Source organism: Poeciliopsis prolifica, unplaced genomic scaffold, assembly GCF_027474105.1.
Source record: "Poeciliopsis prolifica strain line A6 unplaced genomic scaffold, Auburn_PproV2 SCAFFOLD047, whole genome shotgun sequence".
NCBI lineage: Eukaryota > Metazoa > Chordata > Actinopteri > Cyprinodontiformes > Poeciliidae > Poeciliopsis > Poeciliopsis prolifica.
The window spans coordinates 1,987,614-2,007,226 of NW_026562422.1; the positions used below are offsets into that span (position 1 = coordinate 1,987,614).

Consider the following 19,613-nt stretch of genomic DNA (forward strand, 5'->3'; position numbering starts at 1 on the left):
AAGATTGTCAGAGTTCAGAGGTCAATGTATGCCTCGAAATGTGTTCATATTTGCCACAAGAGAGTCCCGATGTCCTCTCCAAAGGACATACTCTAAAAAATAAATAAAAACATGTTTTGACATTTTTTTAATTGTAGTGATGTTTTTTCACTCCTAAGAGTCATGTAGTGTAAAAAAAAAAAATTCAAAAACATTTTTTTCTCTGGGTCTCAGGAGGATAAATAAAATTATTGAAATTAGTGAGATTGTCTCAAGCCTCATATGTAGCGGCCTGTGTGCCTTGAAAACTTTTTGGGGATAAATTATTACAATTTTGTCTTAAAATAGTTCTATTGAACCACAGCGGTCCCACCACATTTGCAAGACTGTTGTAGACAAAATATAACGCGCTGGCGCCGAACTTCAGTAAACTGCGGGCCTTTTGGGCCCAAATAACGAATTTACGCTGAAACAAAACAGTTGCAGTGAAACTATTTCATCAGCCAAACAAAGTAGGGAAAGTAGGCGATAGGAAAGCACTACCACTCTGCAGCAGTTTCACAGAAGCAGAAAGCGAAAGTGGAAGTGTGCAGCAGAACGTCACTCCGCTCACCAAGGGCTTATAAATAAAGGCTCCCAGAGGAGCCGCGTCACAACCACCGGCGCACGAGCTCACAGGAAGTCATCCCGGGACGGACAAAAAGGGACGAAAAACATGAAGAAGCTTTGGAGCAAGAAAAAGGTGGCAAGAATGAACAGCACCAAGCCTTTAATGGAGAACAACGACTATGACGGTGAGTGAGAGCTGGTATCATTTCTAACGACGCCTTTTCATAACACCGTGAAAAGCTACTGTTGACTATCAAGTTAGACTCGTTGTACTAAAAAATGTATTTAAGAACAGCAAGAAAGGCACACGCGCTTCAACTGTGTTTATTTTCCAAATTGAATGTTAAATATTAGTTTAAAAAAATAAATAAATTGTCATGTAATGTGATTGAATCGAAGCGACCTGAAAATACAAAATATATAATATCTGCATTGTTTCCCTGGCGCCACGCTATTTAGCATGTCGTGACGTAAAAGAATATTTTTGCCTTATCAGTTCAAAACTATGCATTTCATCATTGTTCTATAAACGGACATGGCGATAGGAAGGATCTTGTGAGATAGTGGGGGGTGAATGGCGGTGAGGAAGACTCTGAGCGACCCAGAGGATGAATCAAGTGACGATTTAATGATGAAAACATCCGGAACGACGGTGCAATGCACGACCCAAAAACAGTCCGACAATCTGGCAGCGCAGTTGAGCGGAAAGCTGGGGGTCAGCACTGGCAAAACTAAACCGAACCGAACCAGGACGCTGAGGCGCAGGTGACATTAAATACTCGGGAGGGAACGAGACTCTCCTGGGAGCAATCAAGGGGGAAGACGGGACAAGAGGGACAAAACAGAAACTCAAAAGGAACAGAAAATCACAGAACATGACAGAGCTTCTGTTGCAGCACTCTACAGAAACTTAGATTAACAACTAATTCATAGAGAATCTGATTAGCCCTAAAGCTCAGCTGATATTTTATGACTTTCTTCAATCCTTTGGTAATAACTTGGGTCAACATGATCTTACTGCGCAAATGTAGACATATATATTAAGATTATTGTGGTACAAATATGTCTTTTGCATTCCTTGTTGATTTCATACTTCTATCATGTTCAAAATACATGAATAATAATAAATTAGGGGTGCACCGATTTATCTGCCGGCCGATTTATCGTTGTCAATTTTCTTAATTTTGGGAGATCTGTGATCGACTGATTTTTACATGTTGATTTTCACATAAGTTGATCTTATCCACCAGTCTTGTCTAGCTTCGTAAATGTGTAAGAATCTGCCGCTGTCGTCTCTGGCGAGAAAGGTTTAATTGACAGATTTATGTCTGCACATTTACAAATGACAACAGTGACCCTACCAACTCAACAACTTTCTTGCTACATTGAACAACAATTCAGTCAAAAAACGTGGTATCAGCCAAAATCGGAATCGAGAGATCAAAAGATCAGTTGTCGGTGATTGTTTGGGTTTTCGATGCACCCAAACAATATATAAAATATTCCCCTGTCTTATCATCTGAGAGAGTCGAAGAACTGAGCAGAAAGAATGGGCATGTTTTAACATGTCCTCAGTGTTTAAGGCACACCTTTTTGTCCTCGAAACGATTTGTTTGCTCTTTAGCTGAATCTCAGTTCTAACTTTTAACATATTAAAAAAACACACAGAAAAACACACATTTAAACCCTGATTAATGGACAAAAGTGTTATGCTAAAAGGTGAAAGTACAAAGGATAAATGTGACATGTAATGAAAAGGTTTTGAAATGAATTAAAAAACGTAACTTTTGTTAAAACTTAACAATAGAGTAAACTATTGACATCCACTGTTTAATGTACATTTGCAAACAGGAGGAGATGAGGGTTTGTTATTCATGCTGATGTAACCGGATCCGATCTGCGTTGTGCTGGTTTTAAATGATCAGGCCGTGGTTCACCTTTAAAAGGGTTTATTCCGACAAGAATAACAAATAGGAAATAGCCGTGTTACAGGCTGCCCGCTCCAAGCCCTACATAAACAAAAGTACATAACAGAAATTAACTTAATAAATCTATAAATAAACTGGATGTATTTAGATACAAAATAAATAGAACACACCTCTCCCACAGGGCAACATGACAAAAGGGTAGGGTCTAAGGGACGCAAACATTTTAAAGACAATACCACAGAGGAAGAAACAAAAGGGGAGGGGCTTCCGTTCTAAAGTAACACAGTTAAAACAATAACAGAGATTTTCAGTCAGGTAGGAACCCATACAAATAACCAAAGAAAAACATTTTGAGTAATTATAACAACATATAAATTCAACCAGGTTACACTGAGTGGTGATGAAATTCCTATTGCATGATGAACAATAATTCTACTTTATCTGACTGATGTGATAAGAAAACATTGACACACATTGACAAACATTTTTTTAGTCAGAAGATCAGATTTCTCCAAATCAAATTAGAATAAAAGCCTGACCTGATTGAAAAAAATGTCATTTTTGGATTCAGTGGATTCATGAAAAAAAAACCACACACAAAAAACAGACAAATTCCCAAATATATGTTTTTGCAACTCAATGCTCTCTGTTTCATACCGTACAGTCATGACATAGTGACAGTTAAAACCTGCTAGTCTTGAATGACTGGGATATACTCAGAACCATTCCACAGAAAATGTTGTTTATAATACTATAAATATTTTCAGATGTTAAAATGAGACAAATTCAAAAGAATGAGAGAGAGAGCTGTTATGCTGACGATAATTGTCACATTTTAAGAATCTTTTTCTGAACTTTTAGGCCCTGTATCTGCAACACGACAGCTCTCGCAGGAGCTTCGTCCAGTGTGTTCTGATGACACTTTAGGCAGTGAGCAGCGAACTCAGAGTTCCAAGCAAGTGAGCTTCCCAGAACTTCCATCAGACCTGGGAAAACATCTGGATCAGCATCTGGAAGCAGTAGACGAAATAATCAAAAATAATCACGTCACATCTGGAGATGACTTCCTCTGCCAGATTCTTACTCACATTGATGCTCTGCTCCAGAACATCACCACCACCAAGAGCTGTGTAATCCTGACCAACTGGATCTCACAGAGGTGCGTATTCATGTGCTCATACACTGTAAAAAATAACTGTCAAACAATCTTTGCCTCAAGATGAGCGGGGAAGGGAATAAACAAATCTAGCAGCGATAAAGAATGACCTAAATACAGAAGAACCAACTAACCCGGTGACATATAACATACAGAGACAGAAAAAAAAAGAATGACTAATGACAAACAAACAAATGATCTAAATGCAAATAACGAATACTTAAAACAACATGGGATCCTGACACTCCTTTTATCCACAGGCTAAATATATTTCTCCCAGCACAAAGAGTCTTTGTTTAATCTGGAATATAAAACCTTGTGCTTCAATTTCTGAGTTGACAAGGGTTTCAAGTAAATAATAATAGAAAAAAAAATCAGGAAACAACTTCAAAAATTAATAAATCTACCTATTGTTGAGAAATAAACTTTCTAAAATATTTCAAAATCTTATATTGCATTAATGTTTTTCCACTTTTTGTTTTGACAACAATGTGAATCACTTCTTATGTTCTTTTTCTTTTGTCCCAGGAATTTTTTGAACACAAATAAGCGACCGAGTATGGATCACATAGCTGACTGTCCCGAAAAGGCAATATTTCACAGTTACAACTTCATGGAGATTAATATTCCTCTGTATGTTAATACTACATTGATCTAAAGATCAATGTAGTACTTTAGAAATAACAGACTGGGGCTTAATTCAAATGTCCACTGTGACTTTACACAGTGAACAGCCAGGCGTCCATCTTCATAGTTTTTCTATAGAACTAGAAAATTTTCGACAGTGAAAATAAATCCATGGTTAAAGGTGGTTAAAGGAGAGTTTCCAAACATGTTCTACTTTTTCTAGGACCACCCTAGAGCATTTGTTTGCTATCAGGCGAATGGGAAAGACAAATTGAATCTGACAACAAATGAAATAGTTGAAGATTAGGAACTAACACATCATGTCTTGTTTATTTGATCATGCTGGTTTTGTAAACCTGCCTGTCAATAAAACTATTTGCAGAAGTAATTGTAAGGTTTCCTTTTTACCATTGTCTCTCCTGGTTCAGCCCAGGTTAAATAGCAGGTTTATCACGCAGGCCTTCAGAGACTGCATGTGAATGTAAAAAGGTGTGTCGACTCGACACGGGTTTACATGCCTGCATGAGATCCTGACCTGATAGTTGTGAAATAACTCAGTATAGCGATGATTATGTGAACGTATAGATACTTTCAATAAATTATTTGTGAATCACTTTTTATTTTTGCGTAAATGTATTTCCCAAGCTTTTTTAGATATACACATGTTGCATCCCCGTTGTTTTGATTCTTTCATAGGAAGGATCAGCTTGATCACTCCGAGCTTGGTCTACTGGATGAACGGGAATTAAAAACAGAGGACAAACTGCTGGAGATAGTAAAGGTAGGAATCAATCAGCGAAATGTTACTTGCACACACACGTACATGCCCTCACACACACTCAAAATGATCTTTACACTGTATCAAAACCTCATAATCACCAGAGTGGAAGTGGAAGCTTCTATTGGTCACTTAGTCTCATGATTGTGTACGTCTGCAGGTGGAAGTCAGAGATTCCCTGAGAAAAATCCTGGATGCTGATCGAACACAGATGGATTACAGTGAGAAGGCCTACACTCAGCTTTATGTGGACGTTATTCAGGTAAGACAAGCCTGGGTATTTAAGTGTATGTAGTTGTAATTAACTGTTGCAATACTTGTCTTTTGGTAGCATGATTACTGTACCTTGTAAAACTATTCATGCTACAGTGAACTTTTTCTAATTTATTTTACATTAATTAATAAAACCTTATCAAACCTTAATTAATATTGGGTCTTTCTTTTTCTCTCTTTCTCTTCAGTGTACTAATGCCATGCCCAAATTAGTACAGAAGAGATTACTGAGAAATAAGGTGAAAAAGGTTTGCTTTCAAGAGCTGCAGAGTTTTGTGGAAAGGTGAGATGTTTTGAATTATAAAACAGATTGTTAATTTAATGGCATCTAGAAATAAAACTGTTTGCCTCAGAAACCATATCCTGAAATCAGAATGGCGCTACTATCATTTGAAATCGAGTGAATTGTCAATGCTGCATAATTTATTTTGTTGTAGGTACAAAGCAGAGCAAGAGGAGATACTCTGTAAAAAAGCTGAAGCATGGAGGGGAAAGCCAGAAAGCATACACTTCCTGAAGACTCTGAGAACATGTAAAGAGCTACGGTGGGTGTTTCAAGATTTGTTTTCTTTTTTTCTGTTTGACTGTCAAACTAAACATTTTTTTCCTGTTGTGTGACAGCTAAAACTACTGAAAATTATTTCTATTTACAAAATTCCAAATATAACACTCTGCCTCTAATAATTTGGAATGAGGTTATGCTCCATAACCTCATATGGTTAAGTCACTCTATTTCAGTTGAAAATTGTCATTTTGAGGCTACCCACCCTCAAAGTGACTCAAGTAAGAGAAAATGTTACTGATTAATGATTTAAAATGATGTCATCACACAGATAAAACATAAAGCTTAGTGTAAAGTTTTTAAAAAGTAAAATGAAAAACAAAGACAAATGAACACGAGTTACTAATTAAGGCAAAATAAAGACTTTTCCAAATATGTTTTACTCAATATAAAGCTTATTAAATACAGTAGATATATATGCATGGTAGGGCAGGGTAAAGTGACAAAATATAAGAATTCCTGTTTCTTTTTTTGCTGTTTTTTGACCTTCAAAACATCTCAGCAGCTTTAGCAGATAGAAACTAACATCAGAACAAGAAAACTTCAAACAAGACTTCTCATTTTAACCTAAACTGTAGCTGTGTGTCTGCTGCACTTTTGGTTGAAACTTGTGTGTTCTTCTTTTAGAGAAGTTACTCACAGTCTGGTAATGTAACCAGACAGTTTACTCAAGTAAGAATAAAGATACTTTCATAATAATATTCGTCAAGTAAAACTAAAAAGTACATGAGTTTCTGATGCAGTGGACAAAATCATCTCAAGACATAAGAGAGGAAAAGTTCAAGCTCAGGCACAAATGGGTCTTTCAAATGAACTTTGACCCTCAGCAAGCTGCCATATTAGTGGCTAAAGCACAAATGGAAAAGCCCCGATCTGAATTCTTGGAAAGATGTACAATTGTTCTGGTATTCAGCAATTACAAATGAGTTTAGTTATCTTAACTGGGCTAATAAAATGACGAGCTTGTTGTGATTTTAATGATCTAGTGTGAAAAAATTAAACAATAAATGTATGAATTGGCCAAAGTGCATTAGTCTGTATAAGAAAAGGGGGATGCCCTGATTTTGAGATGACTTATTTTGCTTGGTTTCAGGCAGCACATCCAGGCTGAAGGAAGCGTTAAAGCAGGCTCTGTTGACAAAACAAAGAAAATACTTCAAAAGTTGGAGGCTCGCACTCTGGAGCTTATAAAGAAAATTGCAACCGAACTTGCTGAGGTACCAGTTTGCAGTGACTACATTATTTTACATGAAAACAAAATGGGAGCACTGAAAACATTCTGTAACTATTTTACATTTAAAACGCATTTTTTTGCCCTGTAGAGCTGTCTGAAGGATTACTTCAGATCTCCCAGCAAGCCAAGTGGGAGCTTTGTACTCCGCCAGCCTGGTGAAAGACACTGTGAGCTGTTTGACTCCTTGCGGGATCAGTTTCCCAAGCTGCCTTATGCTGTGGATGAACAAATGGTAAGACCATCTTTTTGTGAAGTTCCTCCTGATGAAAAAAGTACATTATTGCTAATTGCTTATTATTGATGTCATTTAGACTAAAAATAAATCAGTTTTCAATAGATTTGTGTCTGAATGTTTGGTAAAGATCTGACTGCTTCTCTCCCTCTGCCTGCCCCCCCTCACCCCCCCACCCCACCCCGCAGATGGTGATGAATGAGGTTTATAAGGTTGTTGCTGACTCTTACCTCAACCATCTCCTCCTAAAAAGTCAGCTTGTACTGAAAAAGCAATGGAGTTCTGATGTTGGTAAAGCAGTCAAGGAGGATGCCGATGAGCTTCACGCCACCATCTCAGATCTGGTGAGTCCACCATTTCAGGACGTCACTGCAGACAGCGATGTCTCAGTCTGATCATATATTCCTCACGTGTACAATTTGTACCAGGCTCCTGTGTCCAGCAGTGGAATCACCTGCTACTACTGATCCACGAGGTGTTAAACTGCAAGGACCTCTCCTCAGTCAAGCTCACCATTGCATTGAAACAAGAAGACATTGGGAAGCAGAGGTAAACCGGTTTCTGATTGTACTAGTTTAGCGTTCAATATTCGATTAATGTTCTCTTTTTTTCTTTATTTTCAATATATGTAAACAGTAGGAGAAAAATTGAATGCCAACAATCTTTGAGTTTACTGGAGCTCTAGTTCCCAGTTCAGAAACACTTGGTGATTGTTAGGTCATAGAGGTCATCTCTGTCTGAAACCTTTTCAGTTCCAGTCCTTCATTCAACCATCTGTAAAGGGACATACTGTGGTAAATTCACTTTTTGCAAAATACCGTACTGCCATTTGTATCTCTACTGGCTCTGTTGCGCAGATCTGCTCATTAGTTCAGATGTGGGAGCATGAATAGACATTTGTGTGTGCACACACATACACACATTGGTATGCCACTCTGCAGCACTTCTCAGCAGGTGAAGGAAATCTGGCCCAATCAGCAGCACCATCAACTCAGGTATGGAAGGAATCCACTAACCACTTTACTGGTTTTGCAACAGAGCTGAGGAAGGCAAACACAGCCTCCAAAGCAGCATTTCATGGAAAAGGACTTATAAGGACTACCGGTAAGCCACTAACTGGGCTCAATTGAATGTAATTTGACTGTAGTTTACATTTGAGAAATGAAATGAAGAATTTATTGAAGTAACAGTTTGCACTGCTAGTTTATAGTTTGGTTCCACTAAATGTATGTTAAGATATCTAATGTAAAAAACCTTATGTCCTAAGAAAAAGGAAAAAACTGTAATTCTGAAGTGTGTGGATTTGTTTGATTCAAATTCAACCAGACATGAAATTTAATAATTTAATATTGTGAATTTGAGGTTAAAAATTAATCATTAAGATAAATTATTAACTTTGAACCAAATGTCTAAAATGTATGTCAAAATATTTTGTATGTGTTTTGTAGGTTTTTCACCTGTTCTGTTCATTGGTTCTCACTCATTGGTGAAAATAAAAAAGATTGAGTGAATTCCTGATGTCTTCAAGTCCTCCTTTTCAAGTGTAGGAAACCATGAATTATAAGACACTCGACAGTGAAAAACCACCCCAATTAGAGGGAATTCCATTCCTCAACCAGAGACTGTAATCTGCTATCTGTCTTCCAACGGAGGAAAATGGCTGAACTAAAGTCAAATGAGGATGTGGAGGCTGCTTATATGGCTGAGAGCAAAGCAACTGCAGCTGAGGAGCTGAGTAATCTTCTGAAAGCTGACATAGAGAAGACGGAGAAAGAATGTGAACAAAAGCTTAAAGAAGCTAAACTCCTTATCCGAGAGACAATGTGAACCACATATGGAGAGAAGGAACTGTCCCTGGCTCTACAAGTTGCAGAGGATGTGTGCAAGATTGTTTCTTCCATCGGGCCAGATACAACTCTGGAGGCATATGAGTTTATGCTCACTCATTTGGAGAATTGATCCAGAAGGCAAAGGAAGCACACCAAAATTGGTACTATTGGGCCCCACCTGCCGAGAAAGGATTTCAACTACCGTGTAAGGGAGCTAGAGGTGTGCCTCCCTAGGCTGGTATCCCAGAAGGCTGTCTTTATTGAAGCAGCAAGGAAGAAGGACAAAACAGAGGAAAAAGCCTTAATCCACAGTCTACCTCCAATAGCTGCAATAAAACTGAAAGCCACAGCTTTACCAAAGTTTGGTGGAAGTAAAGACTATTACAGATGGAGAAGAATGGGAGGCTCTCCAGAAGCAAGGTGAACCATCTGGTTCGAAAGAAGTAAGGAAGTTTCAATTGCTTGATAGTCTCGATGAGAAATTGGCTAAGGATTTACACCTGTTAACATACAATTCATCAGATGAGATCTTCAGAGTCCTGGACAACCGGTTTGGGAACAAAGCTACCATTGCTCTTGAGATTATTGAAGAATTACAAGCAATTCCAACAGTGAGAAATGGTCAACCTAGATGAATAATAGAACTCATCCAAGCTTTGGAGAAGGCTCTTAGTGACTTAAATGAGCTAGGAAATGTAGATGCCATAAAGAATCCACTGGTGACTAAATCCATAGAGAGTAAGCTTCCAGAAACTTTAAAGAAAGACTGGCTCACCCATAATGCAACTGAGAAAGACACCACTAGGTACCAGAATTACTTTCTTAGATCACAAGAATCCATATATGAACAACTAGATCAACTGAAAGATCTTGTTGAACCCATCAGAGAGAAATCCAAGTTCTTAAAATGTTCCAGAACCAAGCCAACCACGCACAGCAGTGATACATCAGGCTGCATTGTTTGTGGCAATCCAAAGCCCAGGAAGAAACTGTATTTCTGCAGAAGGTTTAGGATCAATCTAAAGCCATCAGATAAGAGGGATATAGTACGGCAGCTCGGTGCCTGCAAGAAATGACTTGAACTCCATAATGGTGACTACTGTAAGAAAATTGATTACTTGTGCAAGAACCCAGAGTGTAAAGACCAACACCACTTTCTTCTCTGCTTACTCGCTAGACCGCAGTCCCAAAGAACAGCTAAATCTGGTTCAGAGAAAGTGGAGGGCAAAAAACATACTGAAGCCCAGGAAGAGTTTCTTTCTAAACTCCCACCTGAGCTGGCTCAGCAATGTAAAGATGCCTTCTGCAATGTTGTGTCAAGGGCACACAACTCCACTATTACTAAGACAGGCCTTCTAGAGGAGGATGACTTAAATGAGTATCCAGTTATCCTGATGATTCTTAATGTTACAGCCAATGATGGACAAGAATTGGAACCCCCATTGACCTGGCATCAGACACAAACTACATTACACATAAAGCTGCAAGTAAGTTGAATCTTAGAAGTGAAGATGTGACGCTTGTAGTCAATGGTGTTGGAGGGATGCAGTTGTCTGTTGAAACAAAGCGCTATCTTCTTAAGATACGTGTCAATACTCCAAGAGGGACTCTCAAATCACATCAGCTGATCTGCTATGGGCTTGACAAGATTGCAGAAGTTCATAGACATGTCCCTGCCACAAAGCTACAGAGGATTTTTCCAGATGTCTCCTTAAAAGACCTTACAAGACCTAAAGAGATACAGCTCCTGATTAGCCACAAAGAAGGTCAACTTGTACCTCAAAAAGTTCGCTCTGTCGGGGACCTGGTGCTATGGGATGGACCACTCAGCAAGACGGTTGGAGGCACACATCCGGACCTCTTTGAAGAAGTTACCTTAATGGCCCATACATCAGAGACACATTTTGCAAGATCAATGAGGACTGCAGCAGTCAAGTACAATGAACTCACCTGCAAATCTTCAGTTTCCTGTCAGTCTCCTAGGCATCCTTTCATCCGATCCAATGCAGCCACTACCAGCAAAGACTTTCTGAAGTGGTGGGAATGGGAAAGCATCGGAGCAGCCTGCGTACCAAAATGTGGAGGATGTCGCTGCGGGAATTGCCAACCCGGAGGGAAGGAAATGTCTTTGGCTGAGGAGAAAGAGATGGAGATGGTGAGAAGTGGCTTGACATATGTGAATGGTGACCACCACTCTCCTGAACCACACTGGCACGCCAAATATCCATGGACTGAAGACTTGACTTCTCTCCCCGACAATAGGAAAGCAGTAGAAACTACATTCCTCAGGACTGAAAAACAGTTGGCAAAGGATCCAGAGTGGAGATTGGCCTATGCTTCACAAGTCCATGAAATGGTTGATCGCAAAGCTGCAGTGAAACTGTCTAAAGAAGTTCTACAAAGTTGGACCGGGCCAGTGTGGTATATAAGTCATCTGATTGCACTAAATCCGCATTCCATATCCAGTGAGGCTAGTGTGGAAAAGCAGCCAGAAGTACAAAGGTCTGAGTTTGAATGACATGTTGATTAAAGGTCCTGATGTCTTAAATCCGATCAGAGCCGTTCTCCTGAGGTTCCGAGCTGGTGTCTTAGCTGCCCTTGGTGACATCCAAAAAATTTACAACTCTGTGTGGTTAGAAGAGAAAGAGGTTCATCTGCACAGGTTTTTGTGGCGTGACAGTGAGGATGCTGAAGTAGAAGATTTTGCCATAATAAGGGTCAATATCGGAGATAAACCTGCTGGCTGTATAGCACAAGTTGCTATGCGGGAGACTGCCAGCCTACCCCCATTCACACAATTCATAGAAGAGAAACGTGTGCTGGAAGAAGACGTCTATGTCGATGACATCTTGACATCTCATAACAACCTTGACCACCTGAAACTCCTTACATCCAACATTGAGCAGATCCTTAAAGCTGGAGGATTTTTCATGAAGCCCTGGGTCTACTCTAGTCAAAGTGAGAGGCAGGAGTCAAGAGAAGGTAACATGGAGATAAAGACTATGATCTTGCCTAACCAGCTCACTAAAAAAGATAACAAAGCCCTCGGTCTGGGCTACACGGTTGAAGATGGCAAGCTGCATGTCATGGTTGCAGTGAACTTTTCCAAAAGGAAGAAGAAAATGCGCCTTGGTCAGGACCTGCTAAGAGAAGAGGTAAAAGGACAAACCCCAAATCCTCTTACCAGAAGAGAGCTGTTAAGTCAAGTCTCTGCTCTCTATGATCCACTCGGCCTTGTGACTCCTGCAAAGCAGAAAGGAGCAATTCTGGTTCGAAGGGCTTTTCAGGAAGCAAAGCAAATGTATTGCGCAAAAGATACATGGGATGCTGCTCTATCCGAAGAACTCAGAGAGGATGCCGTAAAGCTGCTAGAAGAATATGCTGACCTGAGCCAACTCAGATTCATCAGATCCCTGACACCACCAGACCCATATGCAGGTCCAATTGGCATCACATTTTCTGATGGCAGTGAGCAATGCATATGGTGCTGTGTTGTACCTGCATTGGGAATGCACTGATGGTGTCAGTGTGAGGTTGGTTGAGTCTAAGGCCAAGCTCACTCCTCTTAACCGTAATGGTGACCCTGTGAAAGCGGAGATATGTGGAGCAGTCTTTGCAGCCCGGCTAAAGACTTATTTCCAGAAACATTGCCAAATCAAAGTTGAGAAGTGGTTCCATCTCGTTGACAGTCAAACTGTCTTGGGTGCAATACAGTGAGAGAGTTATGGATATCAGACCTTCTTTGCTAACCGGGTTGGAGAGATCCAGAGCAGCACTAATGTCCAAGACTGGTGGTGGATTCCAGGATCAGCAAATATTGCAGATGTTATCACCAGAGGAGCAAGTCCTGCTTACTTAACCGAAGACTCAGAGTGGCAGTTGGGTGCAAGTTTCCTTCAACTTCCTGAAAGTGAGTGGCCAAAGAAATCTGCAAATGATGTCGCCGAGCAAGCAAGAGACAATGTTATAAAAATACAGAAGAAAACATTTGTTGCTGTACTTACCCGAAGCCAGCAGAAAGAACAAAATCCAATCAGTCCAACATAAATTGATCATCTCGAGGAGGCCACCTGCAGCTGCAGTAGTCCAGCAACTAGAGGACGTGAAGGACTTCAGCAGTTTGAGGAAGCTAATAGGAGTAGTTGCATGGATTTGGAGAGCAGCAAAAAAGTTCCTGCATGTCAAGGTCACACATAAAGAAAAGTGGGAGGTGGTCCCTTTATCTGGTGTCATTACAGTCGGCGAAAGAGAAGATGTGTTCAGAGATCTATGCCTGGCAGCACAAGAAGGTGTACAATTTCCAACCACAACGACTGATAGACTGGTTGTCTACAAAGATGGAAAAAGCGGGCTCTTGATGTGTGGTGGCAGAGTTCAGACTTTTAAGGAGGACCACAGAGCCGTTCCTCTGTTGCCTTTCCAATCTTGGATCTCCACCCTTCTAGCTCGAGCAGCACATAGTGAAGGACATGATGAAGTGGCAGGAACTTTGTTATGTATGCGGAAGAAAGCATGGGTCATCAGAGGACAAATCATTGCCAGAAAAGTTGTCGATGAGTGTGTATTGTGCAAAAAGGTGAGAGGAAAACCTGTCTGCAAATAATGGGGGATCTGCCTGAAGAAAGGTCTAGTCCAAGTGCACCATTTCAGTTCATATCTGTTGATTTGTTTGGCCCTTACCAAGTGAAAGATGACGTCAAGAAAAGAGTAAGCATGAAAGTTTGAGGTGTGTTGTTCTGCTGTATGTCAAGTAGAGCCATTCATATTGAACTGGCAAACACACTATCTACAGAGAGCTTCATACTTGCCTACCAGCGGTTTACGTCCATCAGAGGTCATCCCCAGAAGGTGTGGTCTGACCCAGGTACAAACTTTATTGGGGCAAAACCCATTCTGCAAGAAATGTATGCTTACCTGAGTCAGCAAGACAAATTCTCATTTGAAGAGTATGCTGCAAAAAATGGGATTCACTGGACATGGAAAATTCTTCCAGCCGATTCACCACATCGCAACGGCGCAGCTGAAGCTGCTGTCAAGATCATTAAAAGAGCGTTTCAAAGTCTTGGCAGAGTGAAAGGCTTTACCTTTAGTGAGTTTCTTATGACGGTTAAGATAGCTGCCAATCTAGCCAACGAAAGACCTATTGATACTAGAGTACAGAGCCATGAAGATCGAATCCAGTACATCACTCCAAACACCCTGTTGCTTGGTCGAGCTACACAAAGTGGAGATTTCAAGACATTTGACTATACCACTTATCCTTTTAAAAGGCTCAGAGAAATACAAACTCAAGTTGACTACTTTTGGAGGTCCTGGAGTCAACTTGCAGGTCCCAACTTGTTTGTCCGTGGCAAGTGGCATACTGCTGAAGGAAATGTTGCTATTGGTGATGTGGTCTGGCTCTGCGACCAAAATGCGCTAAGGGGGCAATTCAAGATGGGTAGAGTTGTTGCTGTGAATCCTGATTGCAAGGGCATAGTCCGGGATGTTTATGTGAATGTGTCTCCAAGTGGGTATAGTTCGGGAAATACACCAAAACCTCCTGAGAAATGTTCTGGATTGGTGAAGGAGGTTCAGGCATCATACTCCATCGGGACGTCCGGCGCCTTGTAGTGCTCATCCCACCAGAAGACCAAGTAGAGGGAACCAGCTCGCTTAAAGGAGAAAAATGCGATCTTCCCAGGTAAAACCTTGCAAGATAGAGTGGGAGGTGTTGCGCAGATCTGCTCATTAGATCAGATGTGGGTGCATGAATAGACATTTGTGTGTGCACACACACATACACACATTGGTATGCCACTCTGCAGCACTTCTCAGCAGGTGAAGGAAATCTGGCCCAATCAGCAGCACCATCAACTCAGGTATATAAGGAATCCACTAACCACTTTACTGGTTTTGCAACAGAGCTGAGGAAGGCAAACACAGCCTCCAAAGCAGCATTTCATGGAAAAGGCCTTATAAGGACTACCTGTTAGTGGCTTACTAGCGGTAAGCCACTAACTGGGCTCAATTGAATGTAATTTGACTGTAGTTTTACATTTGAGAAATGAAATGTCTTATAATTTCATAAACCGCCCCAACACAAAAAATCCCCCATTCATTATAAGGCAAAAATTCATTACTTTTTTACTCGTCTGACCTACAGTTAAACCTCAGACTCGCTCTTTGACACATTGACATGAGTGAAAGTCCATCTCACCTCCAGATTAATTTCCACAGCCGAACTGCTCGTCTTTCCAGCCATTCCTACCAAACAGCATAATATCTGCATTAAATCTGAATCCCTCTCTCATGACAAACTTGGCACTCATGACTGATGATCATTTGAGCTTTAAAGGCGATGTCTCGCTGCGTTCCCATTGACCGTGTAATTGTGCAACTGGACATTTTGAAAATAAATTTTTTAATGGAAACGCACAAATTTGGAAAAACTGATCAAAAGTTTTGGAAACGCTACTTTCGCATCACACGAGTCACATGATCAACAACCGGATGTCGCCACTGATGTAAAGCAAAAGGAAGAAGACGACAGAAGAATCACGGCGCTGCCTGATTTTTAATGATTCATCTCACAAACAAACGTATTTGCGTGTGATATTAATCGCTTTTTTAGTTCAGTAGAAACACCTCAATTGTTTTTTCAACATTGGCAGGATATCGAGAAAGTTTTGAGCACATTTGTAATGGAAAACCAGTTTGTATGTCACTGCTGACCTGGTTTTACTTTTACTGTTCACAGTGAGGACATGGAGTTCATACCCAAACTGCTGAAGTGGAAGGGTCTTTCAGAAGGTCAAATCACAGAAGTTCTGGATGCTTTACCTGGAAGTTCACCCAAACCCAAGTCTAAACCCTCATTTTTGCGTTCCTGTTTGTCAAGAAAAATCCGAGATCATCCCACTTGCCCATGCTGGATATTTTAGTTAACAGTAACAACAAATAAAGGTACCTATAAAATAAGTCACACCAATCACATCTAGATCCAACAGTAGACCCAGACTGCAATAAAATAAATCTGGTTGTGTGTGTTGTTTTTGTCTCCTGCAAACTTAGCTTTAATTATACTTATTTTTTTTATATATCTAATCATAAGAAATCATAGACAGAGAGAGAGAGATGAGACAGGAAGAGCGGGTTTCCTGGAAAAAGAGGAAGTAAGTTTCCAGCTTGCAGCTGTATAAAAATAGCTGAGACCAGTCCTTGTTTAAAAGCATAAAAGTTTCAAAGGATAAAATCTAAACATTTTGAGTAATTAGATAAGATTTAAAGTAAAGTACTTATATTAATATTGGTTTACTTATAACAATACTTACTGATATTTGTGGAAAAACGTACAAGTAAAACAAGTAACTGTAACTTTGGTATCAAATAAGAAAAGAGTAATAAGTTGTGATTATCATAAAATTATAAATGAATGCTAAATTAAAGAAACTAAAAGGTTTATGAATGTGATTTTAACATTGAACTTGAAATGGTGTAAAACATGTATCTGCTATTAAAGATCACTGATGATGTGTTGGAGGTAGATAGTAGGTGAAAGGTTAGGGGTCAAATGGGGAAAAACGGGAAAGCAGAGATGACCAAGACCTTATTAGGAGATAGCTTGTTGGACAACTTACACGTGTCAGAGACATGGGAGGAACATTGAGCAACCCTGAGACATTAGCCAAGACATCAGGACAAAACGTCTCTAAGACAGTGATGGATATGAGTTCATCTGTCCAAACAGTTACCCAATAAAGCACAGCTACAGTGTTAGCCAATGAAAATGCACCGAAAGCGGGTATAAACCCTATATAAGGGGAGAGCAAAAGAGGAATGTTTGGTTGGATCCTCCAGGCAGCTTCGAGTCAAGACCGAGATGGACAAAGAACTCTGCAGCTCAAGAAGAGCCGGGGCCACAGAGCCGAAGACTGTCCTGCACACAGGGACCAACCCATCAGCCCCGCAACATGTGGCTTCAAATCGGACTTCTCTCATCGGCTGGGTTCAGACTCCAAGGACAAAGATGAAGACCAAGGCAAAGATGAAGATCAAGGCAAAGATAAAGACCCAAGTCCGGTGTGACCTCACCATCCATGCAGAGATGAAATCTCATCAGACCAACAGAGATCCCTGCCTTCATCAGTCAACCTCCTCCACCTGCTGCAACACCTTCTTCATCATCGATCCAGTTCTGGGGTTCGAGACCAAACTCCGTCCGTCTCTCTAAAAGGTTCCCTTTTTAGTTCTTAGTATCAGCGTTAGGGAAAGATAGGCTAGATGATTGATTTTACTTATTTAATTATTTCTGCTACTTAATTAAGCTGTACTGACCCTTGCAAAAATGCCTTACTAATAAAATATTTAACATAAAGAAAATCTAAAAGATGTGGACATTCAATTAACGAGTCACCTCAAAGTTCTTTGATGGTAGTAAAATAGCTGTGATGTTTGATTCTGGGGAAGAAAAGTAGGAAATGTTTTATAGGTTGCTTTAGCCCAAATTTAAAACAACATCCTTGGGACTCGCCAGAGTCACTAAAACCAACCTGATTCAGTAACAAGTGCAAGTTGCAAAAAAGAGAAGGAGCGACTGTTAACAGATGTGCTCTGTGGAACTTGTTGGCTGTATGCTGCTCAGTCTGGCTAATTCGCAGGGGAAGAAGGGTGGGACATCTGGATGTAGGCCGTTAGTAGTCAGGTGAATCCGGTCTCGAAACCAGCTTAAACAGAGTTTACTTCAGTTCTGATAGGGTAAATCCCAGCAGATTTAGGAAACTCAATTTACCCGTTAGATGGAGAGCTGGTAGCACATCTCCCCTCTCAGAAGAGGAAGTAGTGACTGAGAGAGTAGAGAGTGAGGGGTGAGAGGGGGGTGGGGAGGTGGGTGTAGCGGCAACGAAAAGTGGCGCCCGAACAGGGCGCCACATGTTTCTGCTGCAGCTGAACTGCAAGCAGCTGCACAAACCTGACACATGTAAAGTTTGTAAACGTGTCGATAAAACACATTACGTTAAGACCAAACCACATCTACTCTAAATCGCTTTCATTCAGGTGTGAATTTTTCAACAAAGAAAAAAAAGGTCCTCTGTAAAAATGCGAACTTTCAAAGACTGTTTCCTGCACTTTTATCATAACTGAGCCATGCATTCTCAGGTTGTGTTTTGGGGTTGGTTTTGTTTTTGTCTGACTCAATATTCTTCAGCTTGTGTGTGATATGTAGCGGTCTGTCTTAACTCCAGGTTCTTCATTTAGGAATCGGCATTCTGTGTTTTGTCGTCTCTTTTGTTGCAGTGAGTTTTTCCGCTCGCTCTGTTTTGTGCTTTTCTTTACACGATCTGCTTCAGAATGTGTTTCAGAAACAGCAACAAGCTTTTTGATGTTGATAGTTTACTGTCAAATAGCCCTGGTTTCGTCATGCATTACATTTTGTTTGTGATGATTCATATGAATTGAGGTACCAAGGAGTTTCTAGAATATTCAGAAGAGTTTAACAATAATATGGTACAGGCAAACTCCTTCCCTTACTGATCATATGTTTTTGTTTGTTTTTTTTTCTCGTTTTTTTTAAACTGTTTTTGATAACTTTTGTATGCTACATTTGTATGTTGATATTGATAAAGTTTTATTTATGAAATATAATATTTTTAACAATCTTTTATTCTGCCTGGTACTTGAATTTCCTGAATTTGCTTGTAAACTTCTGTGATGAGGCTCCTGCAAAACAAGATGGGGAATAAATCAACTGTAATTTCCAGTTGCTAAATAAAAACATGGACAGAGTACTGTATTGAAAAGTAAATGTTTTATTTGACATTTCTCATTTTATTTTCCTCAGTTTTAGGAAATTAAGGTGCTGTTTTAAGGGAGGTTTGCAGAGTATCAGGGAGAAATTTTCTTGTGCTGATCAAATGTCAATAAAATGAATTCAAAATGACCCATTTGTTGTTTATTCGCTGTGCTATCAGAAGACCACCAGAGGGCGCACTTCCTCTATAGGAGACTTGCTCCATGACTCTTTTCCTTTGGGAAATGTTCTGTCAGAGACAAATGAAAACTACATCACTTCCTGGAAGCAGCGTTGCAACAGATATTAGTGACATGAATCCCTAACGAGATTCATGTCACTAATATGCATCCATAACAAGAAACTCATCTATACAATTTCATATTTGCTCGCTCTATTGATTACTTTGAAACACGTGTTGTGTGTGTTTTCTTTCTTTTAACTTCAGTAGTTTAATGCCTCACATGGTTGAGGAAGTGTTGATCAGTCAAATACATCTGAATTTGAATAAATTCAGCCAGTGGAAAGTGCATGCCAGGATAATAAAGATCTCCTCAACAAGATTGTAAGGGTTGGACATTTTAATTTAAATCAATTTGAAACTTTAAGAATGTTGGGTAGCTTGGAGAACATGAAG

The 19,613-nt window shown here is 40.0% G+C and overlaps 2 protein-coding genes across 4 annotated transcripts; both read left to right on the plus strand.

Annotated features, from left to right (window-relative positions):
- The first annotated feature begins 643 nt into the window (after positions 1-643).
- On the plus strand, positions 644-7,773 carry LOC129377238 (uncharacterized). The gene is made up of 9 exons (XM_055057053.1): positions 644-773; positions 3,378-3,675; positions 4,996-5,080; positions 5,238-5,339; positions 5,539-5,633; positions 5,788-5,895; positions 7,006-7,129; positions 7,235-7,378; positions 7,567-7,773. The coding sequence occupies exons 1-9, from the start codon at positions 695-697 to the stop codon at positions 7,771-7,773; spliced, it is 1,242 nt and encodes a 413-aa protein (XP_054913028.1). The 5' UTR covers positions 644-694.
- A 45-nt stretch (positions 7,774-7,818) lies between these two features.
- On the plus strand, positions 7,819-19,126 carry LOC129377409 (uncharacterized). Of its 3 annotated transcripts, XR_008607913.1 has the most exons (3): positions 7,819-7,927; positions 8,417-8,482; positions 15,947-19,126. XR_008607913.1 is itself a non-coding variant. In XM_055057319.1 (2 exons), the coding sequence occupies exon 1, from the start codon at positions 11,727-11,729 to the stop codon at positions 12,723-12,725; it is 999 nt and encodes a 332-aa protein (XP_054913294.1). In that variant the 3' UTR covers positions 12,726-14,890; positions 15,947-19,126. The 3 variants fall into 3 exon arrangements, 1 of the variants encoding a protein (XP_054913294.1); XR_008607912.1 differs by lacking the exon at positions 8,417-8,482; XM_055057319.1 differs by lacking the exons at positions 7,819-7,927; positions 8,417-8,482 and adding an exon at positions 11,727-14,890.
- The last annotated feature ends 487 nt before the right edge of the window (positions 19,127-19,613 follow it).

What these genes read in the sequence shown, in the direction of transcription:
- LOC129377238 (XM_055057053.1), top strand. Translation starts at nt 695, where the DNA reads ATGAAGAAGCTTTGGAGCAAGAAAAAGGTGGCAAGAATGAACAGCACC. An exon ending in ACCAACTGGATCTCACAGAG is followed by an intron (nt 3,676 to 4,995) that starts GTGCGTATTCAT and finishes ATTCTTTCATAG; the next exon opens with GAAGGATCAGCTTGATCACT. An exon ending in AACTGCTGGAGATAGTAAAG is followed by an intron (nt 5,081 to 5,237) that starts GTAGGAATCAAT and finishes GTACGTCTGCAG; the next exon opens with GTGGAAGTCAGAGATTCCCT.
- LOC129377409 (XM_055057319.1), top strand. Translation starts at nt 11,727, where the DNA reads ATGTTGATTAAAGGTCCTGATGTCTTAAATCCGATCAGAGCCGTTCTC.